Genomic DNA, 18,845 nt, shown 5'->3' on the forward strand with positions numbered 1-18,845 from the left:
TTATTCTAAAGTATTCTAAAGGCTAATTTCATCTACGCCCAAAAAAATTGGTCAGCGAACGAGACATCAAAAAATCATTAGAATACATTAAATTTGATCTCCTAAAATTTGAAGAGAATCGTATGACTCCGAGTCGAGATATTAGAATAAGTGTTTCTAAGTGTTAATGTCAACTACCCCCAAGAAAATTTGTCAGCGAACCAGACATCAAAAAATCATAAGAATGCAGTAAATTTGATCTCTTCCTGAAATTTGAAGCGAATCGTATGACTGAGTCGAGATATTAGAATAAGTGTCTCTAAGGTTTAGCGCCAACTACCCTCCAAAAAATTTATCAGCGAACGAGACATCAAAAAATGATAAGAATACATTAAATTTGATCGTCTGAAATTTGAAGCGAATCGTATGACTGTGAGTAGAGATATTAGAATAAGTGTTTCTGAGGGTTAATGTCGACTACCCCCCAAAAAATTTGTCAGCGAATGAAACATCAAAAATTCATAAGAATACATTAAATTTGACCTCCTCCTAAAATTTGAAGCGAATCGTATGACTGTGAGTCGAAATATTAGAATAAGTGTTTCTAAGGGTTAATATCAACTACCCCCAAAAAAATTTGTCAGCGAACCAAACATCAAAAAATCATAAGAATACAGTAAATTTGATCTCTTCCTGAAATTTGAAACGAATCGTATGATGTGAGTCGAGATATTAGAATAAGTGTCTCTAAGGTTTAACGTCAACTACCCTCCAAATAATTTGTCAGCGAACGAGACATCAAAAAATCATAAGAATACATTAAATTTGATCTCTTCCTGAAATTTGAAGCGAATCGTATGACTGTGAGTAGAGATATTAGAATAAGTGTTTCTATGGGCAAATGTCAACTACCCCCAAAAAAATTTGTCAGCGAACGAGACATCAAAAAATCATTAGAGTACATTAAATTTGATCTGAAATTTTCTCATTTCTCTTGTTATATATTTGTGTGTTTTTGTGGTTTTTAGCTGGATTGTGTTTTCTCTTTTTATTATTATAGTCTGCTATCATTATCCTGTAATTAAGCACTGGCCTGTTGGATATAGTAAATAAATAAATAAATAAATATGATATTTATTTTAAATTAGCACCCTGTATCTCCGAGCCTAAGAATTTCCTGACCCATATTGATGGGTACTTTATTTCTTATTTTGAGTTCTTTCACCAAGTAAAGTCTGGTGTGCGTAATTTGGGACGTCAAAACGTATCAGATATTCGTTTTTTTTTTGTTATTTTGTACTTTAAATCAGTCAGATGCATATAAGATAGGCCTGAAATTTGTCTAAAAAAATATATTTTTTTAAGAAGTAAAACTGCAATTAGCTAAAATATGTTATACTTAATATTATATGTTATAAAATATAAATAGAAAAAAGCACCCATACAGCGAGCGCGCTCTAAAAAATAATGGTTTGCATGACTTCATCAGTTCAACCAGTCAGTAGCGTTTCATGTCTATTATTTCTGACGTTACAAGTATAATTTTGTTTTATAAGAGCGCGCGTGTTGTATATATAGCATCACTCCAGTTATCAGTTGTCATTAATTCATTAAAAAGTATCGTTACGTTAACTTCATCAGTACACAAATCCTCGTCTTTGACTATGTGCTTGCTAGTACTAATATCATCTTCATAATAATATAATTTTATGCTTCCCAATGTGTAATTACAATTATCTTTGGGAATATCACTGATAGTTAAAGCTGTTTCGTTTGATTGAAAAGTTATATAATTAGAGTCGAGCAATGTTCCTTTTCCTTCGCAAGGTTTTGTAGTACAGTTCAGAGCAATGATTAGGTCCAAATTATTTTCTTCCTGGAAAAGAAAAATTACATTAGCATTACTCCCTTGAAATTTAAAAGCAGTTATAATAGTCAAGAATAACCCAAACAAGAATGTTGAGGCATAGGGATAAAGAACACAATTAAAAAACAATTTTTTAGGGTACATGGAAGATGGAACACCATAACAAAAACTCTGGAGATTTTATTGATAAGATCAAGGGAATCCAACTAGATCTACATGATATTCCAGTGAGATTTGACGTGATGTCGTTATTCACAAAAGTACCAATTAACCAAGCTGGACGGCTTATTTATTTGATTTGGAAAAAGTATGCACATATACATATTCTTCTCCTTTTGGGATCAGTTTTATAAGTAAACTGAAGGAGTCGCTACGTATTCATGTTTGCCATCAGCTCTGCAAGCAGCAACTCTGAAGCCAATATATTAATTCAGATATATTGACGATATATTATCTGACCTCATGAATGTAAGAACATAGAAAGATTTCTTTCTGAACTGCGGACGTTAGCTTCACCATGGACTTGGAAGAAATTGTACACCGTCGTTTCTAGAAGTCCATGTGGAGAGGAAACCTTAAGACGCAGCGTTTACAGAAAACCTACTCACACCCATAGATATCTGAACGCTAGGTCTCATCAGAACCAGCTGAGTAATAAGGCATTATCAATACATTATTAATTAAGAACTATAATTCTCATATGTGGTAACAGTAGAATGCAGAACTAGTTGTGCATGAACTCAGTTGAAAAAAGTCAACAATGAGCGATTACATTTATTAAGTTACAGAAAAATAAAGTACTAACTTTTAGAAGCTGTTAACCTTTAACATAGGAACCAAACGGGAATAAATGTTCAACCAGTTATAGCAATACTCAAAGCCAAAAGTTAGTTTAATTTCCAATCAAATCTGTGTCTGTCACTTCTCGTTAGTTTTTATGGAGTAGATATAGATTTAGTTGACAAATACATTTATTAGGACTGAAAAAGACCTTAATCAATTAAATTGTAATTTGACAACAAGTATACAAAATAATAATACAAAAACAGAAATCAGTTATTATTGTATGCTGATTCTAAAAATAATTTAAATGCAAATTTATTTTACTTGATTGCAATACTTTCTTCAAGCTTTGTTATTTTCGTTTCTTCATCATACTTTGATAATTATTTTTAATTATACGAATGAGTCATTAAATAACAGGCATTGTTTGATAATGTTGTAAGAGCGCTTGCAGAAATTTTGTCCTACTTTTTAACATAATACCCATTGTAAAGCACCTGGTCCATATGTTTATCAACTTGCGAATGCCCTTTGAGGATGCAATTTTTTGGTGTGGATATTACCCTACTTTGCACCACCTTTATTACCATCGTCATGTAACTTTCCGATCCTACAAATGTTTCTTCAAACATAGACGAGTCTTGTGTACATCATTACAGAAAGTATGAAACAGTCAATAACTAGAATCTGAACATTTTTGGGATATCACTGACTTTATACAATACAGGAAAGGGTGAAATTCTAGCGGATGCTCGGGAATTTACTCAAAAAAAAGTATTGTTACCTCCGATTTGCTGCTCGCTCATGAGACTTATTTGGACCTTTCGAAGAACATTTGTAGAAATAGAAGTCTACAGATTATAATAAGGTACTTGGGATAACGCAAGTTGATTAAAAACAGCACCAACATTTTTTTTGTAAAAAGTATCCACAAACTTAGAAGGTTAGACCGGTGTGTTATAGAGTCCTATGTGAAAAAATAAAACATGAACAATTTGTATAAACATTATTTACTGACTCTTCTCGTACCTCGTATGTACCATGGAAACTGTAATTAAGATGTAGAAAAATTAAATTTTCATAAATACCTTAATTGGTAAAATATTGCCTTGTGAGATAAAAGCAATGAAATCTGTTTCTACTATATCAAAGTCCGTCCATGCATTTTTCGTAGAATTGTACATACGACCGCCCCAAAGTTCATACCATATTTCAATGCGACTTGGCAAATAAACCTGCAGTCTATTCCTGCCGGTGGAAAAAGGATGGGCAACTAATATACTTTCTCCTATCATGTACTGGTTGTTCAAAGAAAATGTGGTCTCATTTTCATAATAATCGTAAAACATTGGTCTGATGACAGGTTCATTTCTGTTCAATATGGTGTAGTAATAAGGAAGCAATCTGTTCCTAAGCTCAATTGTGCTCGAAGCTGTGTTTTGAGCAAACACAGAGTTCAAATTACTAGGATCTCTCCATGGTTCTAATGACGAAATTTTAAACATCGGCATAGTTGCAGCTATTAAATACCATCGCAAACATAAAGTTTCTTGCAAAGAACTTCTAAAGAAGGTCGTGTCTCCACACACGGGCAAGTTAACTAGATGGTTTCCAAAAATGCTCATAAACAACATGTTATCTGTCTGCAGTTGAAGGTCAGTCCAGGAAGCGTTGACGTTTTGAATCATCGAGGGTACAGTTTGTTCGAAAGTCAGTGATGCGGACATGATAATAGAAATGTTTTTGAAATAGTTTTGGAAGCTTAACATCTGGGAGGTGCCATAAGCGTTATGGTTGTTAATATGGAGTGTGGATCCATTACTTGTTGTGTTCCATGGTAGAGTATTTGACATAGCGTCTCGTAATTCCTACAGAAAATTATGTTATTAATATGAAGAAAAAGAAAATATAAGAAATTGAATGAAAATATATTGAAAATTCAAACTTATATTTCAAGGTTGGCAATAGGGATTCCCAAAATGGTAACGGATTGCGGTAATTTATCAACTGTGATGTTAATATTTTTAGTTGAATTTTTTTTCTATATTGTGATTATTTAAGTGTTTGAATAATTATTCGTTGTGTAAAAATAAAAACAGGATGATGGGTACCTAGATGTCAAGATACTAATTCAAGGCACCATTTTTCAATGGAGAATTAAACACTTCTATAATAGAGGTTTTTCATGTTATATTTTTTTAATTAACCATTTATCTCATATTTATTGCTATAATTTTATGTTTACTTTTTCGTTTTGTCAACAGAATAAAAAAATGTACATATTATGATAAGTCCTATTACTGCATATTTTAACAACTTTCTAGTATTTATATAATTTATTTCTATAAATTTCTGTTTCTAAATTTTTTTAATATACTCGTATTGTATAATATATTTTGTGTTCTTGAATATATTTAGTTGATAATAGCGCACAAACATGAGAAATAGCATGTCAGTGTGATATTACGTGCTAATTGTACCATAAGCAAAAAATAAACAATTTACAGCTTTTTCAACTTATTTGCACTATTTTACTCGCACTAGCCCAGTCAAATTACACTTGGAAAAAAAATTGTTACCTGGACTTTTATAAGCGGAAAAGGAAAAAGGCTTATATAAACGTAAAAAAATAAATGCGTTAGCAGGGGTGGTGAAGGGTGATTTGGGGATTGATTCGATTTCCTGGGAAAGTTGACATTAAAAAAGGTATTGAATATGTTGTAGATCATGCAAAAATCTACAACTTTTATAGAGGTCACTTTTTAACTTAACCTCAAAATTTCCGAGAAAAATGCGAAATTTTTTTTCGTTTCTTTCATTTTTTATTTTTCATGTCCGCATAAATAATTTAATTTTGACGAGAATTAGTGAAAGAATATCTTTCTGTGTCTTAAGTAGCCACAAATATAACAAAATCAAGAAATTTCAGATATTCATTTTTCCGGTACGCAACATTTTTTTTGTTTAATTTACAAAAATCATCGTACGGAGTTCTGCCGTTACTCATTTTTTTCGTAATATAAAAAAAATGTATAATCAGAATTTAAAACATGCTCAAAAATACGAAAAAACCAAACCAAAAATTGGTAAATATAAAACAGGTTTTAATCACATCAATGATCGACACTCTCACTTAAAAAAGGTATGGAAAGATGGTAACACTCACAATCGTACTAAATTATAAAATGATAAAATCTTACCTGTGAAAGATACGGGAAATGTGTGCTGTTCATAGAATAATTTTCGTGAACAGGCCAATTGTCGTGTAGAACGAATCCGTCAATATCCTCAAGGTCTATATACGTACTAAGTAGGTTAGAAAATTCATTTAGATAATTTTGAATCTGTGAATTATCGTAATCAGGGTATGCTACAATTTCATTCAAGTATTTTCCTGTGTAAATTGAGCTATTATATTTGTAGAGAATATCCAAATCGACTGATTTATTGTACAACGCCTCGTAATTCTGCAACACCTAGAACATACATTTAAGGAGATTAAAAATGGTTTGTTTTATAGGCAAAGTAGTGCAGATTTTCGTGATAAATTCAGTTTTCATAGAAAAATTATACCGGGTGTTTCAGAGTGACAAAAGCCTAGGGGAGATTCCGCTCAGCAAAATATGTAAAAAAGTTCATATGAACATGGGTCCGCCAGTGCTTCGTTTCCGAAATACAGGGTGTTATTTTTTAATTTGTGTTTTTAGAAAAACGCTTCAGCTGATTTGAATGAGATTTTTTTATGGTTTTTTAAAACAATTATCATACATCAACTGGACCAATTAGATATGTTAGTTCGGCAAAAGTGTATTCCATAATTTTGTTTCACTACCAACAGCCAAGATAGGTATTTAAGAACTAACGTTGTTAACTTTCAACTAGACTAAATGCAGAACGGTTACAATAAACACTCGGACTTTGTTAAAAAATTAATTTTTAGAATGGACAAGACCGTAAATTCCAGTATTTTCGAGGGTATTTTTAATACTAAATACTTTGTGACATTTTAGAGACAATGTCGTTTCATGTTTTATTTGTGTTTTCATAAAGAACATTGTTATTTTTCCTTATGGAGTTCAGAGATATGCCAAGATTCTCGAAAACAAAGCACTTGCGGACCCATGTTCATATGGACTTTTTTTACATATTTTGCTGAGCGGAATCTCCCCTAGCCTTTTGTCGCTTCAACTCTGTAACGTCCGGGATACATGGTACCGTTGTCAAGTCTTTTTTTTACGAAAATAGAGCTTTTTTGTACTACGTTTGGTTTATATTAAAGCTAATTAGTTCATTTTTAGATAAGTCTTCAAGTATTGTACCTACTTCTAAATAAAATATTTATTTAATCGAACTAGTATATGACTATGTTTTAAATAAAATTATATTTTTTACACCATATAAAATAGTGGGAGATCCTACAAATAATTTACATACTTACATGAGGTGGGACAGATAATAAGAACTGGGCTCCCTGTTCTTTAATGTTTTTGACGATACTTCTAAGATTATCCTTATTCATGTTATTATCCTTCATAATACCCATTACCAAATTTTCATGTATACAGTCACTATTTACTTGGCTGTCTAAACTATAATCTGCCAGTAATTCGGTTAAATTTGTATTACTTCCTCTCCTAAAAAGTATATTCTTGTGAGACAGATTATTAAAATAAGGAGTATTCTGAATTTTATTTGCACATGTATGCAAAGGAAAGTGTTTATTATCGGCTGAAATATATTTTCATCAATTTTTATTTTACATTTGATCAGAATTAATTGCATCGCGAGGCATTATACAGCGTGTCCCACTAGTGCGGGAAAGTCCAATAAGTATCTATGTTAAAATGAGGAATATATGGATTTTTCTTTTTACTTGTTGCCACATTTCTCGGAATGTACAATTTAAAAATAGATTGAACTATACAGGGTGTTTCACTTTTCCTGGCCAGACACCATCTTTGGTTTTTTTAATGGAAACACACATTTTTTATATTTTTTTCAGATTCTACATAAAAAATAAAGGGTACTTTGTGTAGAATAGTTCTATTCAAATATTCACAGATTTTAAGATATCTCGCTTGAAAGGTTTTTCTAATCGATATTGGCTGCTTACATTTTCTGATACTGACAGGTTATACTAATAGCTACTAAGCTCATTTTTTATCAGATGTTTAGTAAGGATGACTCTTCCGAATCATGCTCCAAAAACTGGCCTGCGTTATACAAGGTGACCAAAATATCATGTCAAAATGGCCAATTGAAAAGTTGAAAAATCTGGAATTTTTTAAATGCAACACCCTGTATATTTTCATACCATGAGATGCAGAATTAAATTCTCTACAACTTTGCTATACCTGCTCCTATACCAAAATTCATTAGTTTTTCATGTAATCTCATTTCTATGAAAAAATGCGAATGTGAACAAATAGCTTATATTATGTAAAATAACGTAGTAGGCTCCTGTCAAAGGATAATCTGGAACATTTTCGATTCACATAAGGTTTAATAGAAAAGCGACAGTAATAATTGTGAAATGAATTACTCTAAAGAATTATTAGTAAATAAATAAAAGAATAATTAGTAAAAGTCATGGTAACTGTTTATTGACAAGTATTTACCAAACTAATAATCCAGATTAGAAAGATATTCTCGTACAAAGTGTTTTGTAAAACTGAAGGAGAGGTTTGAAAAATCAACAAATGCAAATTATGAGAAGACAACAAGAACACACGCATGTAGTAATCAGGATAGTCAAATTGACATTTTGGGATGTGCAGTCCAAAATCCATCTCAGAGAAATTAGTGATGAAATTAGTATTTCCAAAAGTGTGGTTAATAGAACGTTAAAGAAAAACAACTTCCACCCCTATCATTCTGAGCATCACCAATTCTTAACACAGCAAGATTGTCAGAAACGAGTACAGTTTTATGAGTGGGCAACTATAAAGTTACAAGATGAATTTTTTTTTCAAAGATGTTATTTACTGACAAGTCATCCTTTGCCAATACTGGTCGAGAGAATCCACATAATTATCACTATTACGCCGATCATAATCCCAAATTAATAAGACAAGACGATCATCAACACCGCTTTAAAGTCAACGTTTGGGCGGGAATATGCGGAGAATATGTCATTGGACCACATTTTCTTGAAGGAAACTTAACTGGTAATGAGTATTTGCAATTTTTACAAAACGATTTGCTCCAATTGCAGGAACATATGCCTCCGGATGACTTAAACAGTTAGTGGTTCCAACATGATGATGCCCCTGCACATTCCACACTGGCGGTAAGTTTTCTCATTATGTAAGTTATGTAAATTCATAGAAAAACTGTTTCAGGTTAGAGAATACTTAAATGGTTTTATCGAGATAAGTGAATAGGTAGAGGCGGTCCAATTCCATGGCCTCCCCGATCCACAGACCTGTCCTGTCTTGATTTTTTTTATGGGGCTATATAAAAGACAGGGTGTATGAAACTCCTCCGACAGATGTAGAAGATTTACAGGCAAAGATAAGAAATGCTTTTTTGACCGTAACTCCGGAAATGCTGCGAAATGTGTCAAGTAATTTTCGTCGTAGAATTGCTCAATGTCTAGAGAAAAATGGCAAACATTTTAAGCGGTTACCTGTTCCTGTTAACTACTAATGTAACTAGGTCTTTACTACTTTTGTTAGAAATGCACGATGTCAATTTACAGTTTTGGATACTGCAAGCGTGTGTTCTTGTTGTCTTATCATAATTTGCATTTGTAGTTCTTTCAAACCTCCCCTTCAGTTTTACAAAACACTTTGTACGAGGATATCTTTGTAAATCTGGATTATTAGTTTGGTAAATAGTTGTCAATAAACAGTTACCATGAGTTTTACTAATTATTCTATTATTTATTTATTAATTCTTCTTCAGAGTAATTCATTTCACAATTATTACTGTCGCTTTTCTATTAAACCTTATGTTAATCGAAATTTTTCCAGATTGTCCTTTGACAGGAGCCTACTACGTTATTTTACATAATATAAGCTATTTGTTCGCATTCGCATTCGCATTTTTTCATAGAAATGAGATTTCATGAAAAACTAATGAATTTTGGTATAGGAGCAGGTATAGCAAAGATGTAGAGAATTTAATTCTGCATCTCATGGTATGAAAATATACAGGGTGTTGCATTTAAAAAATTCGAGATTTTTCAATTTTTCAATTGGCAATTTTAACATGATATTTTGATCACCCTGTATAACGCAGGCCAGTTTTTGGAGCATGATTCGGAAGAGTCATCCTTACTAAACATCTGAAAAAAAAATGGGCTTAATAGCTATTAGTATAACCTGTCAGTATCAGAAAATGTAAGCAGCCAATATCGATTAGAAAAACCTTTCAAGCGGGATATCTCAAAATCTGTGAATAAAACTATTCTACACAAAGTACCCTTTATTTTTTATGTAGAATCTGAAAAAATTATAAAAAATGTGTGTACCATTTAAAAAACCAAAGTTGGTGTCTGTCCAGGAAAAGTGGAACACCCTGTATAGTTGAATATATTTTTAATTTGTACATTCCGAGAAATGTGGCAACACAGTAAAAAGAAAAATCCATATATTCCTCATTTTAACATTGATATTGGACTTTCCCGCACTAGTGGGACACGCTGTATAGACAAAATATATTCACTAATCATTTACAGTCTGATTATAAATGCCCTGAGCTATAAACTCGGTTACCCATTTTTGGACACCCCGGTATACTTTGCAATTACAAATAAACCGATATGTGTGATAGCGGTATGCAAAATTGTTTTTCCAGCGGCTTTTATTGGACATGATTTAGAAAGCGAGCACCGTAAACTGCTGTCAAAGGCTGAAGGTTTTCTCATTTTTTCTCAAAAATTTCGTTATGCAAAGGCATACAAATTCCATATGGTTGGAAAGAGGATAAAAAAAATTAGTAAAACGTACATAAAAATTGAATGCAGTTGGAGAGCGGAAGGACGCGAAAAAGGTCACGCTGTCTCAGGGTTGCGACGGATATCCCAATATATGCCATGAGGAATACGGAAACAGGGGACCGGCTTTGGTTAGGAAGGAAGTATGTTACCACCACCTTGAGAGAGCAGTGGAAGCAAGAAAGTGATATCTTCCCCTCGGGATCCCTAGTATGCTTTACTAAGGGCAGCCGTATACGAGCCACATTTTGCAGTTGACGTAACTACAAATTTGTGGTCAAGTCGACTGCAACTCGCGGTTGACCCGAACACATCCTGACTACATTTTTGTGGTTGACTTGCGGTAGTATCAACCGCAGTCACAGTCGAGGCGACTGCAACCTGACCACATAACACATCGGTTTAAATATGCCCCTCGAAGAAGAAGCACTTTTATTTCTTATTTTGAGGAGAAAAAGGAGACGTAGGAAAGTACGATCACTCTGGATACATCCACTTCTGACTACTCGACGACAAGAAGGGAATTTTGGATTCGCTGATAGACATCTCCGTATCAAATGTTTCTTCCATTGTTTTTAACAGAGACAAAGGTCCTTTCTGTATAATGACTACTCGAAATAAACGAACAAAATAAATTCGCGCGATCGCGGTGAGTACGAATGCAAGATTGTGGTTCGTGTACGGCTACGCCGGCGCGCACGTTGATGTGACCACCGGCGAAAATCGGCCGGAAGCGAACTGCGAATGCCCGTTTCGACTCCTGTTCACTCCCGTGTATGGAGGGTACATTGTTTCTTATGGCAGCGCTCAGTTCGCCAGCACGCGACTGCAATTTTGTCGTCGGTCCGACTGCAAAAGGTGGCTCGTGTATGAGGGCTCTAATGGATCTCGGGTAGGAGACGAGTATTCAGAAGCAGGAATATATCTGGAAAGCAGTGGTATCCAGGAAAGTTTTTCACTGGGTATGTAAGTATGCCACAGTCTTTCAGGCTGAGGTTTTCGCTATCTTGATGATGACAAGCAAGGATGAGGTAAGGAATTATGTAGAGGAGAGGATTTTTATCTGCTCCGATAGTCAGGCCGCGCTCAGAGTGGTTATCTCCTGGAGGACAAGGTCTGCCCTCGTTCGGGAATAAGGAAACGCTCTAAAGTCACTGGCCAAATTATTGGCAGAGAGTTGGTTTGGGTTCCGGGCTACACGGGTATCTTTTGTAACGAGAGGGCAAATAAACTGGCTTCAGGGGGCCTGGCCAGGGACTTGAACTAACCTTCGGAATCACACGAGGTATTATTACGGGGCCCTTAATAAATATTAGGTCAAATATAAACTAAAATTTCATAAATATTTTAGTGATTTTTAAAAGGCTGTATCTCGGTGAAAAATGATCTTGTCGAGATAAAAATAAACATTTTGATGCTTTAAGTCTCTAGTTTCAAGATCTTTTAGTTTTTTTTTATCTACGGTTATCGAGCAGTCAAAAGAAATTCAAATTTGGAAGACTTGTTCCCGGAAGAAGAAAAATATCTATCAACCTGTAAATAAGTAAATAAATAACTTTAGATTTGTGTTATCATTACAGAGTTGAAATTTATGATCTCAGGACAAGATAAGTATTAGTCCAATTAACTAAGCCTTTAAATCGAAATTTTGTCAACTTGGCTGAATTTTTGATATGAGTTAGTTTAAGGTATATTATAACAATAAGTGAGAGTAAATTTTTGTTCAACCCCCGGCCAAGGGTGGAAAAAGATAAAACAAAGGGCTCTTTCAAGATAACTCAAAAAGGGTAAGAGCTAGAAAAAAAATGTTTTTCATGAAAGTTGTAAAGCAGACAATTCTACATAAAAATGGTCTCTTAGCTTTTTCTTGTACTATTAAAATTAACAGAGTTAGGGAGGCTAGAAGTTAAGGGAAGATTTCAGAAATTTAATTTTGTTAAATCATTAAAATTAACGATTAAAAATTTGATTTTTTTTTTATAACTTTCTTATTAAAAATTAAAAAATATATCTATTTCTCTGAAAAGAAAAGTTACATATTTTAGAGCAGATTGAAAAAAAAATTACAAAATTCAATCATTTTTCTGTTTGTTATGATTTTTTTTTAAATTTCTGAAATCTTCCCTTAACTTCTAGCCTCCCTAACTCTGTTAATTGTAATAGTACAAGAAAAAGTTAAGAGGCCATTTTTATGTAGAATTGTCTGCTTTACAACTTTCATGAAAAACATTTTTTTTCTAGCTCTTACCCTTTTTGAGTTATCTTGAAAAAGCCCTTTGTTTTATCTTTTTCCACCCTTGGCCGGGGGTTGAACAAAAAATTACTCTCACTTATTGTTATAATATACCTTAAACTAACTCATATCAAAAATTCAGCCAAGTTGGCAAAATTTCGATTTAAAGGCTTAGTTAATTGGACTATATATTTGCTTCTCAGCAAGCAAAAATGAGAAGAAAGGTAGTAAATAAAATTAGATCTACTTATACAAGGTGTTAGAAGTTTGACTGCCTTGATTTTAACAGACGATAGAATACATTAAAATAAACAAAAAAACCTTATATGACATGGGTCCTAAACTCAGCCATTTCCGAGAAAAAAAATTATAGAAGTCTTCAACTTGATGTACAAAAGCTCGATTAATTAAGGAATACCTATTGACATAACTGCGTGCATAGATTACCATAAAATACAATGTTTCTTACTTTTGTTAACTTCTTTATACCCAAGTCTAAAAAATAATTAGCGTTGTAATAAATTTAAAATTCGATAAAATTCATATCGAGCAATGTGACAGCGGCGCGGCGGTTTATTAACACGAGGTACTAAGGTGTCCAGCAATATGCAATTTAGTTTGTGTCTGGATTCGACCGTGTCGGAGTGTTTTTTGCTTACCACTATTTCCTTTTCTTGAGGTGTTTTCCAGCGAGTGCGCGAAAATTGGATTCGAAGGTGTCGTGCGTGCATCGAAAATGGTGGTGGACATTTTGAGCATATGTTGTAGATTGTTTTGTACTTGTGCGTTTAAAAATTACTGAATTTTGCTTTTTGGTAAGTACCTAAATTATATTTAATACGTATGATTATTAGGACGGCGAGAATCTTTGGGTACTTCAATTACATATTTTTCAAATACGTAATTTGATTAAAAGTTAAGTTCCTGTTTTAAGAGATACATAAAAATTGCTAGTACTAAAATTTAAGCACAACACAATCTTCGTACTACAAAATCAATACCTACATTTTATTTTATTCATTTAAAAACTGGAAAACAATTGTCTTGAAATTTACTAAATGTTTCACAATAATAAATAGTACTCGCTGTATTTTGAAATCTGTTAATCTTACGCCCCTGTAATATACAACTTTTTTGTTAATTTGTGATTACTCTATCTCATGCTGAAGTAATGGCAGTCAAACTTCTTACACCCTGTATATTTGAAAAGAAGAGATATGTTCTAAGAAAACATGTCTTACAATACCTATAAAACTTAAAAATCAGAAATTAGTCGTTATCTTTTCCTATTTATTTAGAATTTATTCAGCATTCATTTGACAAAGCTCTAATAACACAGACATAAGAAACTGATTTGCGGATACTACGAGATGCGGTTGGAACATTTTAAGAGTGGGCTTGCAATTTCCAAATGGCACTACATACAGGCTCTTACGATGAATCTCCCTTCTGACTGAACACACCGACTCGACTTCCACTTTTGAGAGCATTCCCGGAAGTTTTTGTTCTTTAGGATGTTAAAAACTTTCTCCATATTTGCCTGGATGTTTTCAATGGACTCAATCGCTTTCCTTTCAGCCACATTTTCAATTTAGGAGACAGGTAGAAGTCAACAAGGGCTATATGTATCAGGATAATAGGGAGGTTGTGGAAGCTAAATACGCCTTGTCTCGGCTAGGTCTTTTTTTCCGAATATGTTCGCGTAAACGCTGAAGGACACTTATAGTATTCCTGATTGGCTGTTTATTGCGTAGAATAAAAAAATCTTAAAAGTTCTACTGATGACAACATTGTTTGATTCGAAAGTGTTTAAAATAATCGTACTCAACTGATTAATAGCCAGAGTTGTTGACCTTTTGTTCCTAAAACCGTATTGACTAGAATGGAATAAATTCTTGTTTCCAAAATAATCTGCAATTTGCATTTTTAAAAGTTTCGAACCTTTGCAAGAACGGGAACAGGAATATTGGTCGGTAGTTAGATACATCATCTCTCTCGCCCTTCTTAAAAACAAGAATAACCTTGGATAACTTGGAAACTGTAGGAAATACGTTGGAGCTAGTACATTGATTAATTCGTTTAAATAGTGGAAAAATTATAATGTTTCTAAGATTGGAACATTCAAGTCATAAGCATCCTCGCCTGTTTTAACTTTTATGTTATTTAAAATAGTTCTCCATTCATTAAAAGGCGACTTTCCGAATTTAAAAGTCGTTTGTGATCTTGGGGCAGACAAAAACTCGGAAGGTAACTTGTTGGGAAGTGGGAGCTCACACAAAAGACGTTCTGCGATTGGAAAAATAAATAAGTATAGGAATCATTAGCGTTTAATGAATCGGTTACAGGTGAACTGCGGTCAGTTTTATTATTTATGAGGTTCCACATTGTTGCTTGTTTATTAGTAGATGAATTTATACAGTGTGGCCCATCGAAAACGTACCGTAGGGCATAACCGCCAGGAAAACATATTGTCGAAAAAAATGCTGAAATACGTCGATTTTGTTTGTGAGGGGGCAACTTTTCATGTCAAATTCATAGGCCAAATTTCGCCCTCCTATGCGGGGTTGTCATCCCCCAAGATTTTTCAAATGAGAATGGGGTTCAAGTAATATGTAATTGAAAAGGGTTTTTGATTATCTATACACTGGCGCTTCGTTTTTGGAATTCGGTCATTTCGTTTAGAAGTTACGAAGTCTTGAAGTTTCATTAATACATTTCATGAAAAACGCAAAAATGCAATCGATTTTAATTAAATTGAAGGAATTTTTGTTGTTTTTTACAGTCACACCTTCCTGCAAATTATTTCGGCTTGTTCATAGTTTTTTGTGAGTAAAAAATTACAGCATGTTGGCTCGCAAATAATTTCATTTGATTAAAACCTGTTAAGATAGGCCCAGTAGTCTCGTGACCAGCGAATATTAAAAAAGTACAAATTGCACCCCCATAAGATACTTCAGGAATTGAATGAAGACGACTTAGATCGTCGCTTGCAGTTCTGCAAAGTCATGACTGAGCGTGCAGTGAATGACGCCAATTTTCTATTTAATGTATATTTTTCATATGAGTGTACTTTTTGCTTACATGGTACAGTTAACCGTCACAACTGCCGTTACTCCGGGGTATTTCACCCAAACTTCCAAAAATTAAACATATGGGCTGGTATTTTTGGAGATTGCCTTGTTGGTTCTTTCTTTCTTCCTGGAAACTTGACAGGTGGCATGTACCTAGATTTGCTTGAAAGTGCTATTGGACCAGCTTTAACTAATATTATAGGGATGAAGGGGCGCAACTGAATGGCCTCCGCGGTCACCCGATTTAAGGCCTCTGGATTTCTTTTTGTGGGGATACGTAAAAAGTAAATTTTATTGCACTCCATCAGATACACTAGAAGATTTGCGGGGACGAATCGTACAACGACTATTTGAAGATAATTTGTATGGAGATTGGTGGACTACATTTTCAACTCCTACTTCGTTGATACGGTAAGTTTTTAAATAAAATCGACTTAATTTTTGCATTTTTTGTCAAATGTACTAATAAAACTTCAAGACTTCGTAACTTGAATTGACCGAATTTCAAAAACGGAGCGTCAACGTATAGAGAATTAAAAATCCTTAGCAATGACATATCACTTGACACTTATTCTCATTTGAAAAATTTTGGGGAATGGCACCCCCACATAGAAGGGTGATCAGTTTCACGTCAAAAGTTGCCCCCCTCACATATAAATTCAACGTATTTTAGCATTTTTTTCGACACTGCGTTTTCGATGGGCCACATTGTATAGACTGTATAGCTGTCATTGGCATTTTTTTGGCTTTAGATAATTCAAGACGATATTTATTACCAAAGGAAATGAAGGTTTCTATGGATGTGGGGGTTGGATGCTAACAATGCATTTCTCTTAAGAAATTAAATTTTTCTGTCATAGTGACAACCTCTTGATTATAATTGATATAACCGTACTTTTAAAACAATATTAAGCAAACACAAAGGAAAATAGTTAAATAGTAGCAATTACCTGCACATGTGTGTTTGTAGGGCCCAAAGAGGAGGAAGCGTAACATTTTGTGTCTGTTGGTCATGAAGAAACTTCGGTGTAGGTCCCACTGATAATTCTAGTTCAAGTGAATCTCCAGTCAAACTTCTCAAAATTACCAAATTTGAAGGCAATATAGTAATCTCTAATGGACCATCGTGTTTAATAATCACACCATGAAATTTCTTGTTACCGTACGCCCAAAGGACAGGTAGCGAGGAGTGATCTATATCGTTTTTATATAGAACTTTGGTAAAAGTTGTGTTCACTGGCACACTAATAAGAGTTTTGTTTAAACCAAATAGGGAATGATTTGTTAGGTAGAATGACCACTCCCAATAAGTATCTGATGCTATCAAGGGTCCCTTTGCAGTTGTCAGTAAAAGATCGTTGTTAGTTCTATAAACCTCGACCATAAGCTTTTCTTTAACCAGATTAACTTTGTAATTTTTTTCTGTGTCTAGATAGTGATCCTCAACATTTACTTCATCTTGAAATAATACCACGCTGACTTTATTTTCATCTATTTCATTAATAGACATTTTTAATTTTTGTAAAGAATCTGTACCGAAGGGAGTTGTACTCTGTGAGGCCATATATGTTTCAGTTTCTTCATCGATATCATAGGAATATCTAGATGGCAAATAGTGATAACAAATCTGAGTAGATCTATCGTAACAGCACTGGACACTTTCGCATTCATTTCTGGTAATGTTAAATTTCCCACAAGGTACTCTAAAGTTTTCTTGTACTAAACATGTATATGAGTCATCATCGTCGTACGTACCTTGGTCTATAACAAAATAGTACACTAAGATGGGAACACTGGCTGCAAATATCGTTAGAAATATCCATCCTTTTACGGTTTTGTTGCAGAGTATGGTCCTTAGGGTCACCTTCTTTTTAAATTTTCCATCGTCTTCATAGTCATCCCTGTGCTGTTGTATAAATGTAGTTGGTTCATTTTCGTTCTCGTTACTCATTTGGGACACTTAATATGGTTTTTAGAAAATGTCACACTACCATAATTTGATGGAATTGGTTAAACTGTGAACAAATGCACTTGTTTCTACTGATAAGATATATGATACGATATCGATAAATGATAATAAAACAAAACGAATAATTCTTAAAACCGTGTAACGTCTTATTATTTTAAAGACTATTAAAAAGGTTTTTCCCAGGACATGCAGATAATCATACTGTACAGTTATATTTATTTATTTAGTAATGTAGATATTTAGGCTATAAAAAGGGATAATATAGCAAGCAAGCAAGTACACATCTAACAGATATCTTAAAATAATCGAATTGTGTGTTTATGTTTAACGTATTTTAAAATTGTTTTAAAAAATTTAATCTATGTAAATGCTTCAAGAAGCGGATGGAGATATAGAATTTATAAAAATTGATAATAATTTACAATTGTTTCGTTTGCAACACGATTGCGGCAACTAAGAAAAACTTAGGCGACTGTCACGCTAATTTCTGTAATTATATGTTTTGTGAGTTTTGCGTTTCTTCTTCTTTGGATTTGCTACTTCATAATTTTATTCTTTTGCGATTTGAGAAGAATTATGGAAAATAATTTGACTAATGATGAATAAGTTTTTTGAATAACGAAAAAACTCTGCCACCAGATGCACCCAAATCATCTAGTTCCCTACAGTTATGCTATCTCAGCAGTATAAAGAAGACTTGGAAAATACAGTCCTGTCTCGAATGAAAAAAAAAAAAATAATAATAATAATAATAATAATAATAATAATAATAATAAGTATAAAAACGCCTAGTAATAAAATCTAATGAGTTTCATAGACGTCCTAAAATTTTTTTTTGTTAAACGTAAAAAATTAAAATTTGTATATAATGTGTAAAAAAATTCTATTATACTCGTATGTTCATTTGGCCAACAACATATTATTTATGTCCAAACTTTATTATATTGATGGTAAATTTTGGTTATGACATATCAAAAAACATTTACATTTTCATGACAATTTTT

At 33.3% G+C, this 18,845-nt stretch overlaps 1 protein-coding gene across 1 annotated transcript; it reads right to left on the reverse strand.

Moving 5' to 3' along the window:
- Positions 1 to 1,316: 1,316 nt before the first annotated feature.
- On the reverse strand, positions 1,317 to 17,883 carry LOC108911591 (lysosomal alpha-glucosidase-like). Its single transcript, XM_018716567.2, has 5 exons — positions 16,823 to 17,883; positions 7,068 to 7,263; positions 5,830 to 6,105; positions 3,718 to 4,497; positions 1,317 to 1,855 (listed from the first exon to the last, which is right to left on the reverse strand). Exons 1-5 carry the CDS (start codon positions 17,821 to 17,823, stop codon positions 1,529 to 1,531), a joined length of 2,580 nt encoding a protein of 859 aa, XP_018572083.1. The 5' UTR covers positions 17,824 to 17,883; the 3' UTR covers positions 1,317 to 1,528.
- Between the last annotated feature and the right edge of the window lie 962 nt (positions 17,884 to 18,845).

Source organism: Anoplophora glabripennis, unplaced genomic scaffold (assembly GCF_000390285.2).
Source record: "Anoplophora glabripennis isolate ALB-LARVAE unplaced genomic scaffold, Agla_2.0 scaffold868, whole genome shotgun sequence".
Taxonomy (NCBI): Eukaryota; Metazoa; Arthropoda; class Insecta; order Coleoptera; family Cerambycidae; genus Anoplophora; species Anoplophora glabripennis.